Source organism: Cottoperca gobio, unplaced genomic scaffold, assembly GCF_900634415.1.
Source record: "Cottoperca gobio unplaced genomic scaffold, fCotGob3.1 fCotGob3_381arrow_ctg1, whole genome shotgun sequence".
Taxonomy (NCBI): domain Eukaryota; kingdom Metazoa; phylum Chordata; class Actinopteri; order Perciformes; family Bovichtidae; genus Cottoperca; species Cottoperca gobio.
The window spans coordinates 12,501-35,270 of record NW_021166974.1 but is presented as its reverse complement, the minus strand read 5'-3'; the positions used below and the strand labels follow the sequence as shown (position 1 = coordinate 35,270).

General features: G+C 43.7%; 2 protein-coding genes across 3 annotated transcripts in view; one reads left to right on the top strand and one right to left on the bottom strand.

The window, feature by feature from the left end:
- Window positions 1-2,655: 2,655 nt before the first annotated feature.
- tmem259 (transmembrane protein 259) lies at window positions 2,656-16,471 on the bottom strand. Of its 2 annotated transcripts, none has more exons than XM_029427830.1 (12): window positions 16,078-16,471; window positions 15,082-15,482; window positions 14,393-14,686; window positions 14,021-14,204; window positions 10,056-10,166; window positions 9,584-9,706; window positions 9,031-9,131; window positions 8,771-8,828; window positions 8,143-8,226; window positions 6,193-6,325; window positions 5,954-6,053; window positions 2,656-5,726 (listed from the first exon to the last, which is right to left on the bottom strand). In XM_029427830.1, the coding sequence occupies exons 2-12, from the start codon at window positions 15,301-15,303 to the stop codon at window positions 4,947-4,949; spliced, it is 2,190 nt and encodes a 729-aa protein (XP_029283690.1). In that variant the 5' UTR covers window positions 15,304-15,482; window positions 16,078-16,471; the 3' UTR covers window positions 2,656-4,946. The 2 variants fall into 2 exon arrangements, with proteins under 2 accessions (XP_029283690.1, XP_029283691.1); XM_029427831.1 differs by having other exon boundaries at window positions 14,075-14,204.
- Window positions 16,472-17,303: 832 nt separating this feature from the next.
- The window catches only part of med16 (mediator complex subunit 16), a 12,123-nt gene continuing 6,656 nt past the window's right edge, over window positions 17,304-22,770 (top strand). The window contains 9 exon segments of the mRNA XM_029427833.1: window positions 17,304-17,386; window positions 17,490-17,556; window positions 17,994-18,154; window positions 19,251-19,358; window positions 20,075-20,244; window positions 20,380-20,661; window positions 21,775-21,924; window positions 21,991-22,096; window positions 22,166-22,321. Coding sequence (XP_029283693.1) covers window positions 18,016-18,154; window positions 19,251-19,358; window positions 20,075-20,244; window positions 20,380-20,661; window positions 21,775-21,924; window positions 21,991-22,096; window positions 22,166-22,321 — 1,111 coding nt within the window. The 5' untranslated portion in view covers window positions 17,304-17,386; window positions 17,490-17,556; window positions 17,994-18,015.

Here is a 22,770-nt window from a genome sequence, read left to right as displayed (position 1 = left end):
TAGCATATAACATTAACAACCATGACTTCAGAGATAGCTACACGCAGCTAAGAGACCATGGGTATGCTAGCTGTTTCTAGAGTCATCAGTTAACTCTACGCTAACTTACAGAACAGTAGCCACTAGCAACTGTGTAGCATTAGCTCAGGGACTAAATACTGCTAGCTTACTTCAAGCTGTTACTGTGACGGAGTTAGCCGGTTACAATACAAACATTTTAAAGCAAAGATGTCTTTTTCATGATTGTTTTGTCTTGAGCCAGTTTTTAAGTTTTAAAAATGCTGAAGTTTGTGCATTTTCTGATATTTTCAATTTTTCTGCTGCTCTGATAGAAATGCCGATCTTGCTCTGATACTATAAATCTACGATTAGCTATGCCCCGATACTTGTTCTCTACAATATTTATTAATCTCCTTTAACTAGGATGTCAGGTTGTTGTGTTTTATTTCTCTTGATGTCAAAATACCTGCCCAAAGTTTTGCTCCATTCAGAGTTCAGCAGTGTGATATTTAGAAGAACTCTGCAGTGAGTTTCAGTGCGGCTGTAAATAATAATAATAATAATAATAATATTGTCTGTGTAGAGCTGGAGGGGTGGATCTCTGGACATATCACAAATATACAACTAAATAATAATAGTGTGTGCAGCTCCGATGGTAGACCTAGTCATATCTGACACCTGATCAAGATGTGATGCATCACCAGTTAGCCTAGCTTAGCATTAATTATCCAAGCTCCATCAGAAGACATTTTGTTTATTGAACGTGTGTAGTAACTGACGGAAAAGGGAAACATTGTGGTTTTAGCAACAGCTCGTTATAACCTGTATTAATTACAGTCCTGCTTACAGTAGTTGTGCTAAGCTAAGCTAAGCTAGCCACATCCTGGACACATTGAGATGAAACTGAGTGACACAAGGAGACACAGAAAATGTTTAACTGTTCCTTTAAGATAAACCAGGTGTTTCCATGTTTTCCTGTGAGGCGTTCACTGACCCGTCTGTTTGTGTTTAAAGTGAAGCTGAGGATGTTTGTGTTTAGCTCCGGGACGCTATCTGATGTAAATGTTCATGTGAACTTCACATATTTTTAAAAAAATAAAAAAAAGGAAATGAGCGTGTTACCAAATTAAGAGTCTTGTTCTTCATTATTTTATTAAAAAAAAAAAAAAAAACACATTGAAACTTATATGATATATTTAAAGAATCATGTGGAAAATAATTTATTTTCGTGTTTCTTTCACATATGAACTTAAGGGCAGTGAGGAATAATAATATGAATAACTTTAATTATTTAATAATAAACAATAACTATAATATATAAATATGTAAAATATATTTTTATATAAAATAAGATAGAATATAAATAATATAATGCAAAACATCAGAAGGAAAATAAAGAAACTCTGAATTACTGCAGTAGTTTTGTTCCACCTGTTTTACCGAGTAAAGAAGAATTTTGTTCATCGGGAACGAACAGGAATCACCTGAACGCGTCTCAAGGCTTCGTTCGCAAACAATGTTGATGTTAAAAACATCAAATAAGTTTCAGCTTCAGATCCATCAGTTGAGGTCATTAGCTCACACGGAGCGCCGCGGGACCACCGGAGCCACGGTTCTGACTCCCGCCGGAGGACATACTGCAGAATCAGGAGAACCTGCAACAGTTACAAACTGGTTACACTGGATTCTACTATTTACACTGGATTCTAATTATTTACACTGGATTCTAACTGGTTAGACTGGATTCTAATTATATACACTGGATTCTAACTGGTTCCACTGGATTCTAACTATTTACACTGGATTCTAACTATTTACACTGGATTCTAATTATTTACACTGGATTCTAACTGGTTAGACTGGATTCTAATTATATACACTGGATTCTAACTGGTTCCACTGGATTCTAACTATTTAAACTGGATTCTAACTATTTACACTGGATTCTAACTATTTACACTGGATTCTAATTATTTACACTGGATTCTAACTATTTACACTGGATTCTAACTATTTACACTGGATTCTAATTATTTACACTGGATTCTAACTATTTACACTGGATTCTAACTGGTTAGACTGGATTCTAATTATATACACTGGATTCTAACTGGTTCCACTGGATTCTAACTATTTAAACTGGATTCTAACTATTTAAACTGGATTCTAACTATTTACACTGGATTCTAATTATTTACACTGGATTCTAACTATTTAAACTGGATTCTAACTGGTTACACTGGATGTCTGCCGGGCCTTTACCTGCGGTGCGACTATGTTCAAAAAAAATAAAGGTATTCACCTATTCTGCATGTTTCTAAAGTCAATTCCAAACATATTCAGCATATTAAAAATGAATTCAGCTACTGTGACTTTTTATTACTGTTTATGACTTACTATATATAATATTTCAAAAAATATATATTATTATGAGAAAAGTTTAAGTTTTCTGTGACAAATTTTAATATTTAGTATGAAATAGTTTTTAAAGAATAAAGACCATTGAGAAGTAATATATTGAATCCTTGAAATACTACTTCATTGTAATATTTTTACTTTCTTCTTCAAATATTAAAACTTTATTCTGGAAATCTCATTAATTGATACTTGTGGTTTTACATGTTAGTCCGAAAACTTTGTTAACTTCCCCTAATAAACGGTCACTGAGGTTTTAATACAGACAGAAAGAATAATATAATAATGATAACACATCCACACGTCTGTGTGCAAACAGCTGCACTGGTTTTACTGGACAGTTAAATACAATTTGATGAATTTCAGGCTTCAGATCAACTAATGAGGCTACAGTCATCCAGCAGAGGCACGAAGAAAAACAAAAAATAACCCTCCCCCATCAGTTTTGTTCAGTTTCTGTCTGTGATGTCACACTTCAGTCTCTGCCCTCTTTACAAACAGAGATCTCAAAAAAACTAAATCAGTCGAGAGTGGTCCGCAGCCTGCGGTGCGTTCAGGTACCTAACCAGCTGCCACTGATCATGTGACTGCGGTGATTTCAGCCAATTGAACAAAGTCTGCCTTTGCCTCAGATAAAGAGAAAGAGAAGTTATTAAAGAATACATTAATAATCAAACACGTAATCTGATCAATCTTTTATCTTCGGTCGCTCCCTTCAGGATCTCTGGATCTTGTTGAATTTCTAAACATATAGAATTTGAGATTTGTTTTCTGGAAATACTTCGTATGGATGTATTATTGTAAATATAACAGAATAATATAATACAGAGACGCAATGATTAGTCTATTAATCAATCGACAGGAAATTATGCTGCAACTATTTTAAATAATTAATTTATTGTTTCAGTTATTTTTAAAGAGTTGAATAATCGGTTTTATTTCACAGTAAAATTGAACAAATGAAACTGAAGACACATAGATTAATAAATTAATCAGTAGTTTCAGCTGTAATATAATAATACATGTTATATTATTGTACATATAATACAAATATATATAATATCATTGTGTATTTGAGAGTTTATTGTTTATTTGAGCTGTTTTGTACACTGCTGTGTAATTTAATGCGAGGTGTTTTTGTGACTTCTACAATCTTTAGCATGTTGGATATGTAATTTAATACTTTATTTATTTAGATAAATGGATTTACAAAGACTTGAGTATTTCCAGATACTGACATTTAAGAGCTTCCAAGCAGCACCTGAACGCTCCTGCAGACGTTTCATTTTGAGAGCTTTGGTCCCTGAACGCATCACAGTGACTGGAAGAGGCGGGGCCAAAAGTGTGACACAGCCGGCGTCATATTGCACAACCAATCAGCTCGCTCCGCTGCTGATTATTGATAAGGCATCCGTCCTGACAGGAAGTCCGACCACCAGAACTACTTCCTGCTCTCAAAGAGTCTTTTCTTCAAATTAAAAGCAGATGGAAACAGAAATCAAGTTTGTGCTTCAGTCTGTCAGAATCAGGGCGGATCAATAACGAGTTTTATTGTTTTTATTATTGAAATCTTTTTCAGTGTTCAAAGTGATTTTAAAGTGTTCAGCTCAATTTAAAGGACGAGTCTGTTTTTTTTTAAATATATATTTCAGTTCCCAACGTGTCCAACGAATCTTAGAAAACACAAATATATATATTTCATCGGTCATCTCGTGAAACAGCTGCTTACTGTAGTTTTAATTAAACCAACAGGACTAACATTTGGTGCTTTAGTGAAGACGGTGTGTGTGTGTGTGTGTGTGTGTGTGTGTGTGTGTGTGTGTGTGTGAGATAGAGAAGGAAACATCAGCTGTGTACACACTGTACTTGTTAGGAGATATCCTCTGCTGGTTTGAGTCTGAACATAAAGATAAAAGGATTTATATTTTAAACAGCTGACGAGTTTGTTGACATCAACTAAAATATTTGCAGGGAAATTACGAGAGCATATTAAGACCGTTGTAGGTTAAAAAATTAGAATAAAGTTGTACATTTACAAAAAAAAACTGAGATTAAATTTACGCCATAATACACTCTTGTAAAAAACTGAAGATCATCAGATTTATAATTTGTTATAGAAACACAGAGGTCTGATGTGTTTTATTTCATATGATAATGAAAAGAATCTTTAGTGGCAGCTAAATATTTAATTTATTATATCTTTTATATTTTGCACGCAGGTGTGTTTTGGCGGCTTCCGATGTAAAATAAAAACACGTTTATATGCAGATGACACTCAGATTTATGTTCCCTAAAACTAATCTGTGAAATTAGTTTTCTTTTTGTTTTTAGAACTAAACTCTGTTGAGCAGTTTAACCATTTCATTTGAAGATGATAAATTATTCAGTAATTTACAAACAAATAAAAATCACTTTCTTTGTGGCCTTCAGGCTGGGATACACTGAACTACTCAATCCGATATTTGTTTAAAATAATAAAAATGTGTCTGGAGATTCCTGATCCATGACAGACTGAGGTACCGGGTCGACTCTCAGGACGGGCTCTGTGCTGCTCTGCAGTCTGTACCGGGACTCTGTGGGGGGGGACAGTCTGTCTGTGGGGGGGGCGCCTCCGAGGGCACCGTCTCCACCGCCTGCCGCCCTCTGAGCGGAGGGCTGGGTGGAGGATCGGCTCCCCCTGCTGTGGGTTTATTCTCAACTGAAACAACATCCCGGTCTTCTTCACCGCCACCACCACATCCTCCTCCTGCTGCTGCACCTCCTGTTCCTCCACCTGCTGCTGCTCCTCCTGTTCCTCCTCCTGCTGCTCCTCCTCCCATCCAGAACTCGGCCATCACATTGACCTCTGCTGCTCCTGCGGACCCCTGACCTCCAGGTGCTCCTCCTGCGTTGGCCGTGTCAGCAGTGGTCGGCTGGTTGGAGGACAGAGCTTCAGTGATGATGGCGGTCGTCTGAGCGACCCAATTCAGCTCTGACCTCACCTCCCCTCCACCTGCTGCTGCAGGGGCAGAGGAGGTGTGGGGGTCAGTCGGAGGCCCCGGCTGGGTGTTGTTGGGTCCTGGTTGGGCGGTGTCAGCAGGCCCTGTGTCAGCAGGCCCTGTGTCAGCAGGCCCTGTGTCAGCAGGCCCTGTGGCAGCGGCGGCGGCAGCAGCAGCAGCAGCAGCAGCACTATTGTTGTTGTTCAGGTTGTCTTGCAGGGCCGTCTGGTTGGCCTGACCCGCCTGCTGGTTCTGCAGCAACATCTCCTGGATCCGTATCTGCTGCAGGATGGCAGGAAGCTCGTAGTGGTGGAAGAAGTAAATCATGGAGTGCTGAAGAAGAAGAAGGATGTTAGTGACAGGAAGTGACTACATAAATGAAGCCCCTGACCTTCCAACATGGTTTAACTAATCCAGACTAAAATGTTGTTATCAGGCTAACATTCTCAGTCAGATACTTTGGTTCTTTGGGGTTTTATTTGAAATGATTTTAGCAGTGCTCTTATTTTGAAAAGAAAGCACTGTGTCTTCCTGTCAGTAGAGACGATGGTGTTTCTGACCTGGATGAAGAGCCAGGAGGTGACCAGAGCCAGGCTGCTGTACTGACCGTTGAAGCGGTAGTGATACGCGTAGAAGGCAAAGTGGTAAAGATAGAAGAACCTGGTAAATGCAGAAAACAGATTCATGTTCAAACACTTTGGAAATAATCCCATTCATTTCAACAGATTCATGTTCAAACATGATTGGCTGTATTTTAAATAAGCCAATAGTTTGAGCTGGTGGTGGTCATGTGACTCACCTTAGCCAGTGGCGTTTGCTGGTGTTGGTGTGGCAGCAGATGGCATCGTACTGATCGGCCAACCAGACGATGAGGATGATGTAGAAGGCCGTCGTCGTGTCGTTAAAGAACTCTGACATGATGGCCTCCATGCCTGATGACAGGAAGTGGTCAGGATTGAACTAAACATGATGTCTGATGACAACAATCAAAATGTTTGTCTCATGAAGCCATGAAATTAACCTTGCTTTCAGTCTCCACTTGGACCATGACCGCCTCGACTCGGAACGTGACCGCCTTTGACTCGGAACGTGACCGCCTTTGCCCCGGAACGTGACCGCCTTTGACTCGGAACATGACCGCCTTTGACTCGGAACATGACCGCCTTTGACTCGGAACATGACCGCCTTTGACTCAGGACACCTCTACCCGGGACATTGACGACGCCTCTACTCGGGACATTGACGACGCCTCTACACGGGACATTGACGACGCCTCTACTCGGACATTGACGACGCCTCTACTCGGGACATTGACGACGACACAATATGCAAGCAAAACTTTGGATTACCGTAATTATGTCAAAGTTTGCGCAATCGAAAACGTTTCAACGGTTTCTGAAAGCTGAGACTCTGCGCTTTACAGCATATATCGACTCATTACGGTAACTTCACTTACGGCCCTCCCGGAAGCCCGCGAAACAGTGCCTTTGTTCTGAGCGAATACACACCCAGCGCTGGAGAGACACAAACAACACCGCGGAGATATAGAGCCAGAAAACAGCGGATTTAATTAAAATGGAAGCAAGACGGTATGTAAATCAACACTTGTATTGCGTGGTGACTTGTTTAGAACAGTGTACCTAGTAAGGTTGTACTAGGTGTGTAATTGTACTTTATATACGTGAATGTGCGCGTCTTCTTCAAGTAGCCTGCGTCCTAGCAGAGGCTGTGTGCAGGCTTTAGCTGGAGAGGAGGAGGTGTCACCAGAGATCACGAGGTGTCACCAGAGATCACATTCAGGCCTGTAGATGGAGCTGTGGGGATGCTGGATGATCTGGTGATAATGTCAGACACAGAAGCCCCTCACCACATCACACCACAAGATGGCAGACTGAGGCAGAGCCCGATGATGGACCCCAGGTGTCCAACCCCCTCTCGATATGGGAAACCCAGCACCAGGTGACATTTATTCCCACTTTGATGCTGCAGTTTTCAAACTCCTCTCTGAATACACAAACAAGAATGCAGCCAAAAGCCTGGAGAGAGGGAGACAGTTCATCTGGACTGAAATAACTCCAGAAGAAATGAAGAAGTCCACAGGCATGTTGCTGTACATTTCAGTTTTGGACCTGCAGAAAGATGAGCAACTTTTGGTGTAAGCAAACCATTTTCCATGTGTCATTCCCTGCCACTGTCATGTCCCCAGACTGTACAGGACAGTTCATGGCCATTTGATCTAATCTTCATATGAGTGACCCAGAGAAAACAGGAGCAACAGTCACTGGCAGTACCACCAAGACCTCTGCATGTGAAGGGACACTCAAGAGAGGAGAGAATTACCCTGTGTGGGGAAAAACGCCTGGACATATTTTCCATTTTATGGCCTGTTTTTGCAGATGTAAGAGTAAAAGACTCAAAACTTTTACTGGATATAGTTGTATACATTTCAAACTTCAAATGTAACATGTTAAATCTCTTATTCATGTACAATTGCAGTGTTTTTTGTTCACTAAACCACTAAACTCAAATTCCGCTTATTACACTCTCATAACATGCAATAATTTATAAATGACTGCCAGATATGGAAAGTTCCAGGTATTTTGGAATATTGGAAAATGGGCAAAAGCACTTACTCACAGGACATTTTCTGACCTTTTTATAGTCTTTTATAGTGCCTGGACTCTGGACTTGACTGCCTCTACATGTCTGCCTTGACTTAAGGACTTGACTTTCCAGGATGTGGACTTACCAACGAGGGCCAGGATGACGGTGAGCAGAGGGGCTGCTGGGAAGGCGATCGTCATGTTCATCTCCAACATCTGAAGAAGATCCACTGAGGGGAACAGACCAGATCAGATCAATAAACAAACATTGTTTGTATATGCGGGACCAACTCAAGTACTCTTATATTTTCCACCCGGGAAATTGATTGTTTTTAAAGGTATAACTTCAGCTACAGTGGAATCGCGTTGGTCACATTTCAAAATGCAATAAGGAGAGATAAGCGTAAATTCACAAACTAAAATTTTATGTGTATTATTTGGTGATTAAAAAAGTATTATTGCAAAAGAACACTATATATGTTAATCAACATTAGAATGAACAGGGAGGACGTAAAGAAGACGTATTTCAGTACCGATAGGTATATTTTGTTTTTATCAGAAATTTGGGTTACACTTAGAACATGTGTGGGGGCTTGTTTCCCAGGATTAAACCCTACACCAAACTGTACTGGGTTTTATTAAACCGCAGTCAGTTATTGAAGTTCTCATACTGGACCAAACTGAACTCAACTACTATATTGATCAGGTTTAGCATAAACTGGGCTACTATAAACCCTTCTGGATCGGATGCTTGAGGTCTTAGAAGAAACTGACCGATGAAGACGAAGATCTGGTGATGAGAATATCTGAGCAGCATGGACACTGACAGAGTCTGAAAAACACAAAACAAAGACTGGATAACATCAAAAACTATTCAAATAAATTAGTTGACATTTATCTATCTTTTCTTTCCTTTAAACTGTCCTTGTTTTCTAAAACACAAACTCTCACTGTCAGACTGACTTTGTGTTGTGACCAGTTCTGCCTTTCAGAAGTTATCACTGATGTAAACCTTTATAACCTTATTCACTTACAAATATGACCATGATGACGAAGGCGGCCAGGTAGGAGGTTCTGGCCATCCACATGCTGACAAAGCGGTAATGTTCTCCAGACACCACATTTCTCAGGAACCCTGCAGAGAACCACAATGATGACTGATTGTTTGCATTGTATCTGGTTCAAAGCGACGTATTTACCATTATTTAGTTCATGATTCCTTATATTTTTCGATATAGCCCTAAATCAAAAAAGCTTGGCCATCACCAAATAATAAGAACTCGGGTTCTGTAATGGGAGTAGGAGATTATAAGGGTTAGGGTTCTATAATAAGAGTAGAAGATTAGAGGGACTCGGGTTCTGTAATGGGAGTAGGAGATTATAAAGGTTAGGGTTCTATAAAAGGAGTAGCAGATTAGAGGTATTCTGTAATAAAGTAATACGGTTGTAATAAGGGTTCTGTAATAAGAGTAGGAGACTAGAGGGTTAGGGTTCTGTAATATGAGTAGGAGATTAGAGAGACTCTGGTTCTGTAATAGGAATAGGGGATTAGAGGGACTCTGGTTCAGATTCTTGGTGTCTGTCTACCTTTGTTCTCCTCGTTCTCAGCGAGTGCCTTTACACTGGACATCAGGATGTCGTCATAGCCCAAGAACTCGTCAAGCAGGAAGCGACTGAAGCCGTCACCGAAACACTCGTCCTTCATGGGATCTAAGGAGGTGGACAGGTTCCATCACAGGTCTTAAAGGAATACTTCACGGTAGGACAGTCAGAGACGGTTTAGAACGGAGACGACACTGACAGTTTCCTCCATCTGTGTTTCGCAACTTTAGGACTCTAGGGGTCGGTCCTCAGACTAGGGGCCGGTCCTGAGGCTAGGAGCCGGTTCTGAGGCTAGGGGCCGGTCCTGACACTAGGGGCCGGTGCTGAAACTAGGGGCCGGTCCTGAAACTAGGGGCCAGTCCTCAGACTAGGGGCCGGTGCTGACACTGGGGGCTGTGAGTCAGACAGGTGACTGTGAGACAGACAGACAACAGTGAGACATACAGGTGGTTCTCACCCAGAGTGACGACCATGACGGGGATGTTGAGTCTCTGCCTGGTGCTCTGAGACAGACGCAGGAAGCCGTACTCCAGAGAATACTCCACGATGTACTCCTCCTGAGGCCACACTGACACAGCAACAGCACAGACATACACATTATTATTATATTATTAAATTATCATTATTCAATTATTATATTATAAAAGTATTATTATTATTATTATTATTATTATCATATACAATTATTATTATTATTATAAAATTATTATTATTATATATTTAATATGGAAATGTCACCTAGTACATCGTTTGCCTTTGATATAGTTTATATTTTCTTAGTTTATTAATATTAATTTTTACAACTTACTTTTATACCACATGAGCTCACACATGAACTCTGCTGCCCAGGGGGGAGGAGAGGAGAGGGGGATGAGAGAAGAGGAGAGGAGAGGGGGATGAGTGGAGAGGAGAGAGGGATGAGAGGAGAGAGGGATGACAGGAGGATGACAGGAGAGGAGAAGAGTGGAAGGAGAGGAGGGGGAGGAGAGAAGAGAGTGATGAGGATAAAAGGAGAGGAGAGGGGGATGAGAGAAGGAGAGAAAGGGGGATGAGTGGAGAGGAGAAAGAGAAGGGGATGAGAGGAGGGGAGAAGAGTGGAAGGAGAGGAGGGGGAGGAGAGAAGAGAGTGATGAGGGGGGATGAGAGGAGAGGGGGAGGAGAGGAGAGACGAGCGTCCCCCCTCATTCCACCTTCAACAAAAAATCCAATTCTCTTTCTCCAACCCCAAAACCTTTTCTCTATCTTCTCCACCCTCCCAGTCCCCCACCTCCTTCTTCCCTCCTACCGTCCCACTTTGTAAAAAAGATTTTCTCCCCCCTCTCTTCAAATGAAGTTCTATCTCTTGTTACCTCTGCCCATCCTACCACCTGCCCTCTGGACCCTATCCCCTCTCACCTTCTCCAGTCTATTGCTCCTGACCTCCTTCCTTTTCTAACCATCTCATCAACACTTCCTTACAGTGTTTCCCCTACCATTGTCTGTCTACTTTGCGCATTCACATTCTCTCCTTCGCTCCATTTTGTGAAGGGCGGGGCTTCGCAGCTGACACACACACACACACACACGTGCGCACACACCTACACGTGCGCACACACCTACAGAGCGGAAGAAAGGAGGGTAGAACTAAATAGAAACGCAATCTCCCCGCGCACGCAATCTCTCCCTCTCTTGATCACCAACATCGTCACGTCCATAAAGCCCATGTGCTGTTGCAATCTTTGAAATCAGCTGATCGATGTGTGAGATATTTTGTTTATACACGGTAAAAACTTTACTCCCGCTGGCTGCACGGCCGAACGCCTGCTTCCTACATGTAGGGCGGACACTGAGCGTTCGATTGACAGCTCATTTAAGCCAATCGGAGCTTCCATGCGTTATTTACAGCCATCAAGAGCCAATCAGTGTCAACTTGATAAGGAAGTGCCAGCCCTCTTCTTTTGTTTACAGACTGAGCCAATAGCAACTGACTCTCCAGATGACTGGCGTGTCGTGTAGCCAATGAATGGCTGAACAGTTTGATACGTCATTTTCTGTGTTTTTTCTTTTTACAATTGTTATTTCTTTTCAAAATTATATTTATTCAGTTCAGAAGAAAATACAAAAATAATATTAAAATAAAATGTGTTTATACTTCACTTACTCTGTGTCATTACTACTAACAGGGAAAATGGGTATATAATAGTTATTTATGAGCAATACAGATAATATTTTATTAATAAATATTGTAATATCTCCAAATGCACAGCTTGTGAATGCCTGGTGTTACTCTTAGAAAAACCTGTCAAATAAGTTAAGTTTTTGTGCCTTTGTTCTGAAATTTGAACCTGAACTTGATAACACTTGGTTCTATGTTTCTATTGTGTATTTCAGCTCAGGACTACCAGCTATACCATCTTCAGGCATCTATTTCAACAAAAAGATTCAGGCGGAGTGTATTTTTGGAGTGATTCTTCACTGTTTTGCAAGAATTTGCTGGGGCAAATGGTTGAAGAGCAGCTTTCAACTTACTTTGGGTATGTCGTTTGTAGGTATTTTCGCTTAAAGAAACTCTCACTCGACCCTTCTGAAGTCAACAACTACAGACCTGTCTCTCGTCTTTCTTTTCTTTCCAAAACACTTGAGCGTGCAGTCTTTAATCAACTCTCGTCTTACCTTCACCAGAACAACCTCAATCCGCACCAATCTGGTTTCAAGGCTCCACTCAGCTGAGACTGTCCTCGCTGTCACTGAGGAACTTCATTTACTCTCGTGGCTTCTCCTACCACAGCTACGCAGATGACACTCAACTGATTCTGTCTTTTCCCAGATCTGAAACCAGGTGGAGACAAGGATCTCGGCTTGTCTGGCTGATATCTCTCGGTGGAGGACACACTTGAAACTCAACCTTGACAAAACCGAGCTCCTTTTCCTTTAACTGGGAAGTAATGTAATGTAATATAATAATTAGGGGGGATGAGAGGAGAGGGGGATGAGAGGAGAGGTGGATGAGAGGAGAGGTGGGATGAGAGAAGAGGGGGATGAGAGGAGAGGAGGGGATAGGAGGGAGAGGAGAGGAGGGGATAGGAGGGAGAGGAGAGGAGGGAGAAAAGAGGAGGGGGAGGAGAGGAAGAGAAGAGGAGGAGGAAGAGGAGAGGGGGGTGAGAGCGGGATGAGAGGAGAGAGGGGGATGAGAGGAGAGGGGAGATGAGAGGAGAGAGGGGGATGAGAGGAGAGGGGGATGAAAGGAGAGGGGGATGAAAGGAGAGGGGGATGAAAGGAGAGGATAGGAGGAGAAAGAGGAGGGGGAGGAGAGGAAGAGAAGAGGAGAAGGAGGAGGAAGAGGAGAGGGGGATGAGAGGAGAGGGTTGATGAGAGCTGGATGAGAGGAGAGAGGGGGATGAGAGGAGAGGTGGATGAGAGGAGAGGAGAGGTGGATGAGAGGAGAGGTGGATGAGAGGAGAGAGGGATGAAAGGAGAGAGGGATGAAAGGAGAGGAGGGAGGAGGGAGAGAAGAGGAGAGGAAGAGAAGAGGAGAAGGAAGAGGAGAGGAGAAGGAAGAGGAGAGGGGGATGAGAGCGGCATGAGAGGAGAGAGGGGGATGAGAGGAGAGGGGGATGAGAGGAGAGGTGGATGAGAGGAGAGGGGGATGAGAGAGAGGGGGATGAGAGGAGAGGGGGATGAAAGGAGAGGAGGGGATAGGAGGGAGAGGAGAGGAGGGAGAGAAGAGGAGGGGGAGGAGAGGAAGAGAAGAGGAGAAGGAGGAGGAAGAGGAGAGGGGGATGAGAGCTGGATGAGAGGAGAGAGGGGGATGAGAGGAGAGAGGGGGATGAGAGGAGAGCGGGAAGAGAGGAGAGGTGGATGAGAGGAGAGAGGGATGAGAGGAGAGAGGGATGAAAGGAGAGAGGGATGAAAGGAGAGGAGAGGAGGGAGAGAAGAGGAGAGGAAGAGGAGAGGAGAAGGAAGAGGAGAGGGGGATGAGAGCGGCATGAGAGGAGAGAGGGGGATGAGAGGAGAGGGGGATGAGAGCGGGATGAGAGCGGGATGAGAGGAGAGGGAGATGAGAGGAGAGCGGGAAGAGAGGAGAGGTGGATGAGAGGAGAGGGGGATGAGAGAGAGGGGGATGAGAGGAGAGGGGGATGAAAGGAGAGGAGGGGATAGGAGGGAGAGGAGAGGAGGGAGAGAAGAGGAGGGGGAGGAGAGGAAGAGAAGAGGAGAAGGAGGAGGAAGAGGAGAGGGGGATGAGAGGAGAGGGGGATGAGAGCAGGAGGAGAGGGAGATGAGAGGAGAGAGGGGGATGAGAGGAGAGGGGGATGAAAGGAGAGGGGGATGAAAGGAGAGGAGGGGATAGAAGGGAGAGGAGAAGAGGGAGAGGAAGAGAATAAGAAGAGGAGGAGGAAGAGGAGGAGAAGAAGGAGAAGAGGAGGAGGAGGGAGAAGGGTTTACCTGCTCTGGTCATCATCTCCAGCTCAGACACTGAGTCCTTCAGCGGCTGCATACCTTTAGTGGTCTGGCTGAAGGAGACATCCTGGCTGTCATTCACTCCTCCTCCTCCTCCTCCTGCTCCTCCTCCTCCAACACCTCCTCCAATCAGAGAGGGCTTCAGACGAGGCTCGATGTCCAGCTCAAACTGCAGAAATAGAAAAACAGAGCAGAGAGGTGGAAAAAGGAAGAGGCGAGATCACCCCTGTCGACTCCTTCTGAATAATCCTGACTCCTGCCAATTAATCCTGAATCCTCCTGACTCCTCCTGACCCCTGCTCACCCCTCCTGCTGATTATTCCTGATCCCTCCTGACTTCTCCACGTCTCTGCTCACCTGCACTGAGCTGTTGTCAAACATCTCCAGGGTCATCTCCTCCTCCTCCTCGTCATCCTCTAGCAAGTCTGCCAGGTTCAGCTCTGCCGCTCCTCCTCCCCCCTCCAGCTCCTCCTGCAGACCCGAGGAGTCGTAGTGCTGCAGGAAGATGGGCGCTCGGCTGGAGTTCCTCTGGATCTCCACGCGCAGGATGCCGTCACGAGGCCAGCGCTCCCTCACCGCCTCCAGGCAGTTGATGGGCGAGCGGGAAAAGGCGATGTGGATGTAGGCGAGGATGAAGAGGACGAAGAGCGCCTGGGAGGAGAGGAGGAGGAACAGAGAGAAGAGAGGAGCAGGGAGGCGGAAAGGAGAAGAGAAGGAGGGTGGAAGTGAAAGTTAATGCTGTTTCATTTCATCAGATAACCGACAGTTTTCTGAGAGAAGCCTGTCATGTGACTGCGGGAGCAGTACATACCAGGATCCATTCAAAATCCTGTCAATTGAATCCTTATTCCTGCAGATTGGACACGCCTTCTTAATTTACAGGAACACAATGTTGTCTCCACAGAGGAGACTTTCATAAACTTTTGACGTACGTCAACGACATTTCACACCTGGTGTTATATATTTTTCTTTATATAAAATACATGTTATATATTTATCTTCACATAAAGACATGTTATATATTTATATAGAGACATGTTTCACACCTTGAGAAGGACGAAGAACTCGAAGACTCTCCTGAAAGACGGAGGGAACAGTCGGGCGTATGTGACGGCCATCTTGAAGAACAGGGCATGGAAGAGGCGGTCTCGGACGTTAATGAGAGGGTTCTGGTTGATGTTGGGGTTGCGGATCCTGTTGGGTCCCATGTTGTTGTTGTTGTTGTTGTTCAGGGGGACGTTGTTGTTGTTGGCCTGGTTCTCAGACATGATCTCTGTCTCTGGATATTCACACTGCACAAACTGACACCTGACTCTAGGTGAGCATGGCTGCTGGCCAGCGTTCTCAGAGTGAAGGTCAAACTCTGACCTCAGATCAGCTGATGGAGGTCTCTGCAGGGTCGGATTTACAGCCAGAGCTGATGGATTCAACCTCCTCACACACGACACTGAAGACAAACCAAAGAACACTTTAATTATTTAAAGATTTCAGATGTTTGTCGAGTCAAACTGCAACCTTTAATCGATTGACAGAGTCCTAGTAGAGTACAGTAAAGAAACACAAGAAAGAAACACACAGTAGAGCATGTAATTGTCAGTGTGAATGCTAACATTATTACCTGTTGTCAGTGTGAATGCTAATATTATTACCTGCTATTGTCAGTGTGAATGCTAACATTATTACCTGTAGTCAGTGTGAATGCTAACATTATTACCTGTTGTCAGTGTGAATGCTAACATTATTACCTGTTATTGTCTGTGTGAATGCTAACATTATTACCTGCTATTGTCAGTGTGAATGCTAACATTATTACCTGTAGTCAGTGTGAATGCTAACATTATTACCGGTTATTGTCAGTGTGAATGCTAACAGTATTACCTGTTGTCAGTGTGAATGCTAACAGTATTACCTGTTGTCAGTGTGAATGCTAACAGTATTACCTGTTATTGTCAGTGTGAATGCTAACATTATTACCTGCTATTGTCAGTGTAAATGCTAACAGTATTACCTGTTCTTGTCTGTGTGAAGGCTAACATTATTACCTGTTATTGTTGTGTCCGTGGGTCGGGGTTAATCCATGCTAACAGTTCCTCTCTGATGTGTTTTCATCAAACTAACCCAAAATCGCAGCGGCTAGCCGGTTAGAACTGTTAGCAGGCTCCGTTAGCGCGCTAACGTTACATAGGAAGATAACGCTAAAGGAGCTAGCCTAGCAGCTAGCGCAAGAAAAACTGTAGAAGAATGGTGGAGTTAGCTAGCAGCTAGCAGCTCCTGGACTCTGTGTGGGGTCATTTTAGTTTATTAGTTTAATCTAAAAGACTTGAGGCGGTTTAAACTGTGAGCTAACAGAGCTAACAGGAGACTGACGGCTAGTATGAGACGGAACAACAACCAGAGCGGAAATACGGGTCCTACTGGGGTTCGCAATCACCCAGAGTCAGGTCTGCCAGGTGTATTACAGCTTCCATATTGAGTGTGTAATAAAGTGTGTAACCAGAATACGGACAGTCATAAATGTCCCCATTGAACACATTAAAAGCAGAATTTAATAAAATCCTGCTTTTTATGATCACACCTGGAGCTCTGGATCAGAATTTAACTTTTTTACTATTTTCCAGCAGATTGAGACATGTTCTCATGTTTTGGACAAATACATGCTGTTTCCATGGTATTCTTGCACAAACTATACAAATGCAGCAAAATAAATGTTGGTGACAGTCATTCACACATCTCACAAGTTCCAACTCCACAAATGTAAATTCATAAACAAGAAAACTCAATTATTTGTAATGCAGTAAATGGAACAAAACGTGTCAAAGATTTCTTCCTCATGATAAGATTGAGTTTTTAAATGTACTTATTATCATACCATCACCATAACAAGACGTTTCTTGCTATCGTGTGATAAGTTTGTTTGTCGTATAATAACGTAAAAAACATCTTGTTATAACAACAAACTTTTCACGGAGTAACTCGTTACTGACTTATTTGTCTTTGTCTGATGTGGCAGCAATACGCTTATGTACTAATAACTAAATGACTCAAAATATGTTATTAAATATTTATGCAGCCTGGAAGACTGTGCTCAGGGATAAGACGTTCCTCGTTTGTTGGAGGCTGCCCCGTCGGTACCCTGTCAGATAAACAGAGGCTAAAGTAAAACTGGGAAGAAACAAACAATAAACATATTAAAATCCCAAACAAAAAAACATTAAAGACCAAGTTAAGCAAGTGGTCCCTGTTTTAATCCCGTGTTACAGTTTATTGAAATGCTTTACAGACAGGCACACGTAGAGACAGCCCTGTAAGCGGCGGGGTCCTCAGACTCTGTGAAGTAAATGAACGGTGAAGGTTTGTTTGTTACACCAGCGATAATTACATTTGTTATATATTTAATATAATCTGTTAAACATCGGTGAACTGATTCATTTTATTTATATGCTTTATTTTAAAGGTTCCTTGTCAAGAAAACGGATTTATTATCATTTTATCTGCGTCACTGGAGCTGAAATCAAAGTGAGGTAAGCTAACGTTAGCAGCTAATACTCATTATCTACACTGTTAAATGAGCTGAAATCTGACTGGAGTCTGGTTACATTCTTCACGCACTTTGTGCAGCTTCAGTCCAAACTGATAGAAAGAGAGCTCCTTAAACTCAGAGTTTTTTAAAGGGAGTTTACAGCGGTGGAGGAAGTAATCAGATAATTTAGTGCAACATAAAAATACTATAATTACAACAAAAGTCATGCATTCAAGATCATTATGTCCTATATTATAATATTACATATTATTATTATTGTTATATAAGTATTATTTTATTACTTGCCTATAAAAGTATGTATTACAGTATATTATTACACATCATTATTATTATTATGACTGGTGCATTAATGTGTGTTAACAGCATATTACTTATATTATGCTTTATATTTGTTTATCTATATGTGTGTTTGTTCAGGTGAGTTCTTCTGTGGTGAATAATGGAGCTGGCGTACGTGTGTGAGTGGGAGAAGCGTCCTAAGAGCACTCACTGCCCCTCCATCCCTCTGGTCTGCTCCTGGAGCTGCAGGAACCTGGTGGCCTTCAGCACCGACCTGAAGGGGGAGGACGACGACAAGGGTACAAACTACAGACGCACTACAATCAAACTACCGACAAACTACGGACGCAGACGCACTACAGACAAACTACATACAAACTACAGACGCACTACATACAAACACCATTGCACGCTGTACTCTTTAGTCAACTGGACAGCACTATCAATGCGCAGATCTCTGCACTGGTACAAATTCATCTACGCTTGGACTGCTGCCCATCTCCACTTACACATCACACACACACACAGCTCTGTGCTACAATCTCAGAACTACATCACTCTGTCCGTCCCTTCAATTCGCACAGAACTTGGAAAATCGGCCTCGTCATACTCGGCCCCCTCAACCTGGAACACGCTTCAGTAGCAATTTAAGTTGTTCAGCTCGATACCCTGAGGAGACTTTAAAAAGAATCTGGAGGAATCATCTGTCGGTGTTTGTTCTTGCAACACCTAATTCTACGCACTTTGCATTTTCAATGACAATTTTTTTTATGATGTTTTATTTGACTGTTTTGTGTTGAGTGTCTGTCTGTAGCTGTTACCATCTGATCAGGTCTCTCTTGAGAATGAGACCCTGTGTCTCAAGGAGGTCTTACCTGTATAAATAAAGGCAAAAATACAGACAAACTACAGACACACTACAGACAAACTACAGACAAACTACAGACACACTACATACAAACTGCAGACGCACTACAGACAAACTACAGACGCACTACAGACAAACTACAGACGCACTACAGACAAACTACAGGCGCACTACGTACAAACTGCAGACGCACTACAGACGCACTACATACAAACTACAGACGCACTACAGACAAACTACAGACGCACTACAGACAAACTACAGACGCACTACAGACAAACTACAGACGCACTACAGACCCACTACAGAGAAACTACAGACGCACTACATACAAACTACAGACGCACTACATACAAACTACAGACGCACTACAGCAGCAAAAGACACAACAACCATTTCCCAATTCGGTTTTACGTTCTGCCTCGTTTTCACTGCTGTGTGTGTGTGTGTGTGTGTGTGTGTGTGTGTGTGTGTGTGTGTGTGTGTGTGTGTGTGTGTGTGTGTGTGTGTGTGTGTGTGTGTGTCAGAAGTTAGTCACATGATCCACATCATCGACACTGAGCACCCCTGGGATGTTTACTCCATCAACTCTGGACACACGGAGGTCATTTCCTGTTTGGAGTGGGACCAATCAGGTGAGCTTCACACTCACAATATTAAAATTTATAATCTGTAACATTTCCTCATTAAATATTTTTAATAACTCTCCCTGTGTTGTATATGTAGTGAGACAAAGACATGTGTAATGTCCCTGAAGGTAACGTTTCCTCTCTCCTGTCATGGTGTCATCAGTCCTGTGTTGTATATGTAGTGAGACAGAGACATGTGTAATGTCCCTGAAGGTAACGTTTCCTCTCTCTCCTGTCATGGTGTCATCAGTCCTGTGTTGTATATGTAGTGAGACAGAGACATGTGTAATGTCCCTGAAGGTAACGTTTCCTCTCTCCTGTCATGGTGTCATCAGTCCTGTGTTGTATATGTAGTGAGACAGAGACATGTGTAATGTCCCTGAAGGTAACGTTTCCTCTCTCCTGTCATGGTGTCGTCTCCACTTTGAGCAGCGTTAGCGTTGTGTTTGTAGCCAGAAGCTTCATAAACTGACTGTTTATCCAGTTTTAAGACACTTTCTACATCCTGGTGTTTTTAACTCTATATTTGAAGGATGAAGGATTTTAGTCCTGAACGTTTGGATCTTAAGTTCTCAGAGAAACAAGCTGAACAAACATTAACGGCAGCCGAACAGCGGGCGGGAGAAACTCTGATTTTTAACCTGAAACTGCTTCATTTACTGTTTTTAGTGCTTTTAATCAGAGGAGAGGAGGAATCCTAATGAATGTGTTTGTGTGTGCAGGCTCGAGGCTGCTGTCTGCAGACGGGGACGGTCAGATTAAATGCTGGTCGATGTCTGATCACCTGGTGAACAGCTGGGAGAGCGTCCTCTGCAGCTCACTGGACGGAGATCCGATCGTAGCTCTGAGCTGGCTGCACAATGGAGTGAAGCTGGCTTTGCACGTGGAGATGGTAACACACAGACACACACACACACACAGACACACACACACACACATATATAACCCTAACCCTTGCCCTGCTGTCAGACAGTGACAGTAATAAGTGACTACTTATAATTCTTCTTCCTGTTTCCTGTCGGTTCAGTCCGGTTCTACAAATTTCGGTGAGAAGTTTTCTCGGGTGAAGTTCTCTCCGTCTCTCACGCTGTTTGGCGGGAAGCCGATGGAGGGCTGGATGGCGGTGACGGTGAGCGGGTTGGTCACCGTGTCGCTGCTGAAGCCCGGCGGTGCTCTGCTGACAGCCAGTGAGAGTCTCTGCCGGCTGAGAGGACGCGTGGCGTTAGCCGACATCGCCTTCACCGGGGGGGGCAACATCGTGGTGGCGGCGACAGACGGGAGCAGCTCATCCCCCGTCCAGTTCTACAAGGTCAGAACCAGATTACAACCCTGACCTCTGACCTGTACTGGGTCCAGAACAGAGAGAAGCAGCCAACACGACCCCGTAGTGCTAAACTATTTAAGATCAAATATACATCATCCATCCATCGTCTACCGCTTATCCGGGGTCGGGTCGCGGGGGCAGCAGTTAGTTAGCAAGGAACCCCAATCCTCCCTTCTCCGGGCCACATCCTTCAGCTCCAGCTGGGGGATCCTGAGGCGTTCCCAGTGAGGAGATATAATTTCTCCACCCAGTCCTGGGTCTTCCCCGGGGTCTCCTCCCAGCTGCACCTGGAACACCTCCCTAGGGAGGCGCCCAGGTGGCTCCTTACTAGATGAACCACCTCAACTGGCTCCTTTCAAATATACACGCTGGTTAAAATGATGTTTGTACAGTTATAGAAAGTGACCGTTCTGAATAATAAACCTGTTATCTGCTCAGGTGGTGGTGACCTTTGACCTTTACTGGTCCCAGTAAAAGTGTGCTGCAGTAATGAGACCGGGACGTCACAATACCAGAAATTTAGTGGTCGATACCAACACCAGAGAAACTCCACGATTCTCGATACCAGTTCAGTACCACAGTAACAACAAACACTAACTCCATGAACTTAACTTCCTTTATTACTTCAGACTTCTGTCAGGAAGTGAAGCAGCTCAGAGTTCATCTAACATCTGTTTTATATGAAAACATCTTCAAACATCTGGATTTATTCAAGTTTCACACCAGAAACTACAATTTACAAGATTACATTGAACACATCAACTTTACTTAGTAGAGCCTGAACGCACCATAGTGCAACTCCATGGAACCTCTGTTACCGGCTGCTAAGAGCTAACCGCTAGCAGCTAGCGCTGGCTATTTCAGTACAGATCTGTTGTTCACAGTGCAGCGTTATCAGGATCAATAGTGGGCATCCCCGGACATGTTGATCGTGAGTTTATTGCGTCTAAGGCACATTTTCTATCGTCCCAGTCTCGAGCCTTGACGGTACCACAGGACACTTCGGTACCTGTGGTACCGCAGAGAGACGAGTTCATCCCGACTTTTTAACCTTCTGTTATCCTGCAGCTCTGTATGATGGACCTATTCTGTGCTCAGGTGGTGGTGAGCGTGGTGAGCGAGAAATGTCGCATCGACACCGAACTATTGCCGTCGCTGTTCCTGCGCTGCACCACCGACCCGCTGAGGAGAGAGAAGTACCCGGCGGTCACTCACCTGAAGTTCCTCACCAGAGAGAACTCTGAGCAGGTAACACGGAGGAACACACGATCCCACAGAACCACCAGAACCTGACAGTGTGTGTGTGTGTTGCAGGTTCTGCTGTGTGCATCCAATCAGAACGGCAGCATCGTGGAGTGTTGGTCTCTGAGGAAGGAGGGACTTCCTGTCAACAACATCTTCCAGCACCGCTCGCCAGTCGGTAAGCAACCCCGGGAGTTACCACGGGTTCTCACAGGTTCTGTGTCTCTGACCTGCTTCCTGTGTGCAGTTGGGGAGAAGCAGCCGACCATCCTGAAGTGGAGGATCCTGACGACCACCAACGACCTGGAGCGCGTGTCGGCCGTCGCTCTGCCTAAACTGCCCATCTCCATCTCCAACACCGACTTGAAGGTGGCGTCCGACACCAAGTTCTGCCCCGGGCTCGGTAAGGAGAACGTGTCGGCGTGTTAATGTTGTGGTTTATGTTGCCGTAGTGTCCCAATGCGAGGCGGAGACGCACAAACATGACGTTGTTATGTGTTTTGCGTAAAGCACAGAGGCTGTTCGCTGTTTTCAGACGCCACACAAATTAAATTTACGAAGTAAAATAATGAATTAATATTCACGTGGCAGGATTTTAAAAAGTACATGTAAGTAAACATTTTGCAGCCAAATGAAATCTTGTGCAGGATAATAACCTTCACTTGGTTAAAGGCGAGAATGTTTATCCGGTTGAAGAGCGGCATGTTTGTTCTTTCAGTAAATCTCGTTGACTTCTTGCTTCCTCGCGTAATATTTTGTTCGTACGCTCTGGTGTTTCGTGAACTCTGCTACGAACAAGGCGTTGAGTAGAAACACCTATTGTGCGTGTGCGTGCACGTAGCCGTGAGGCGT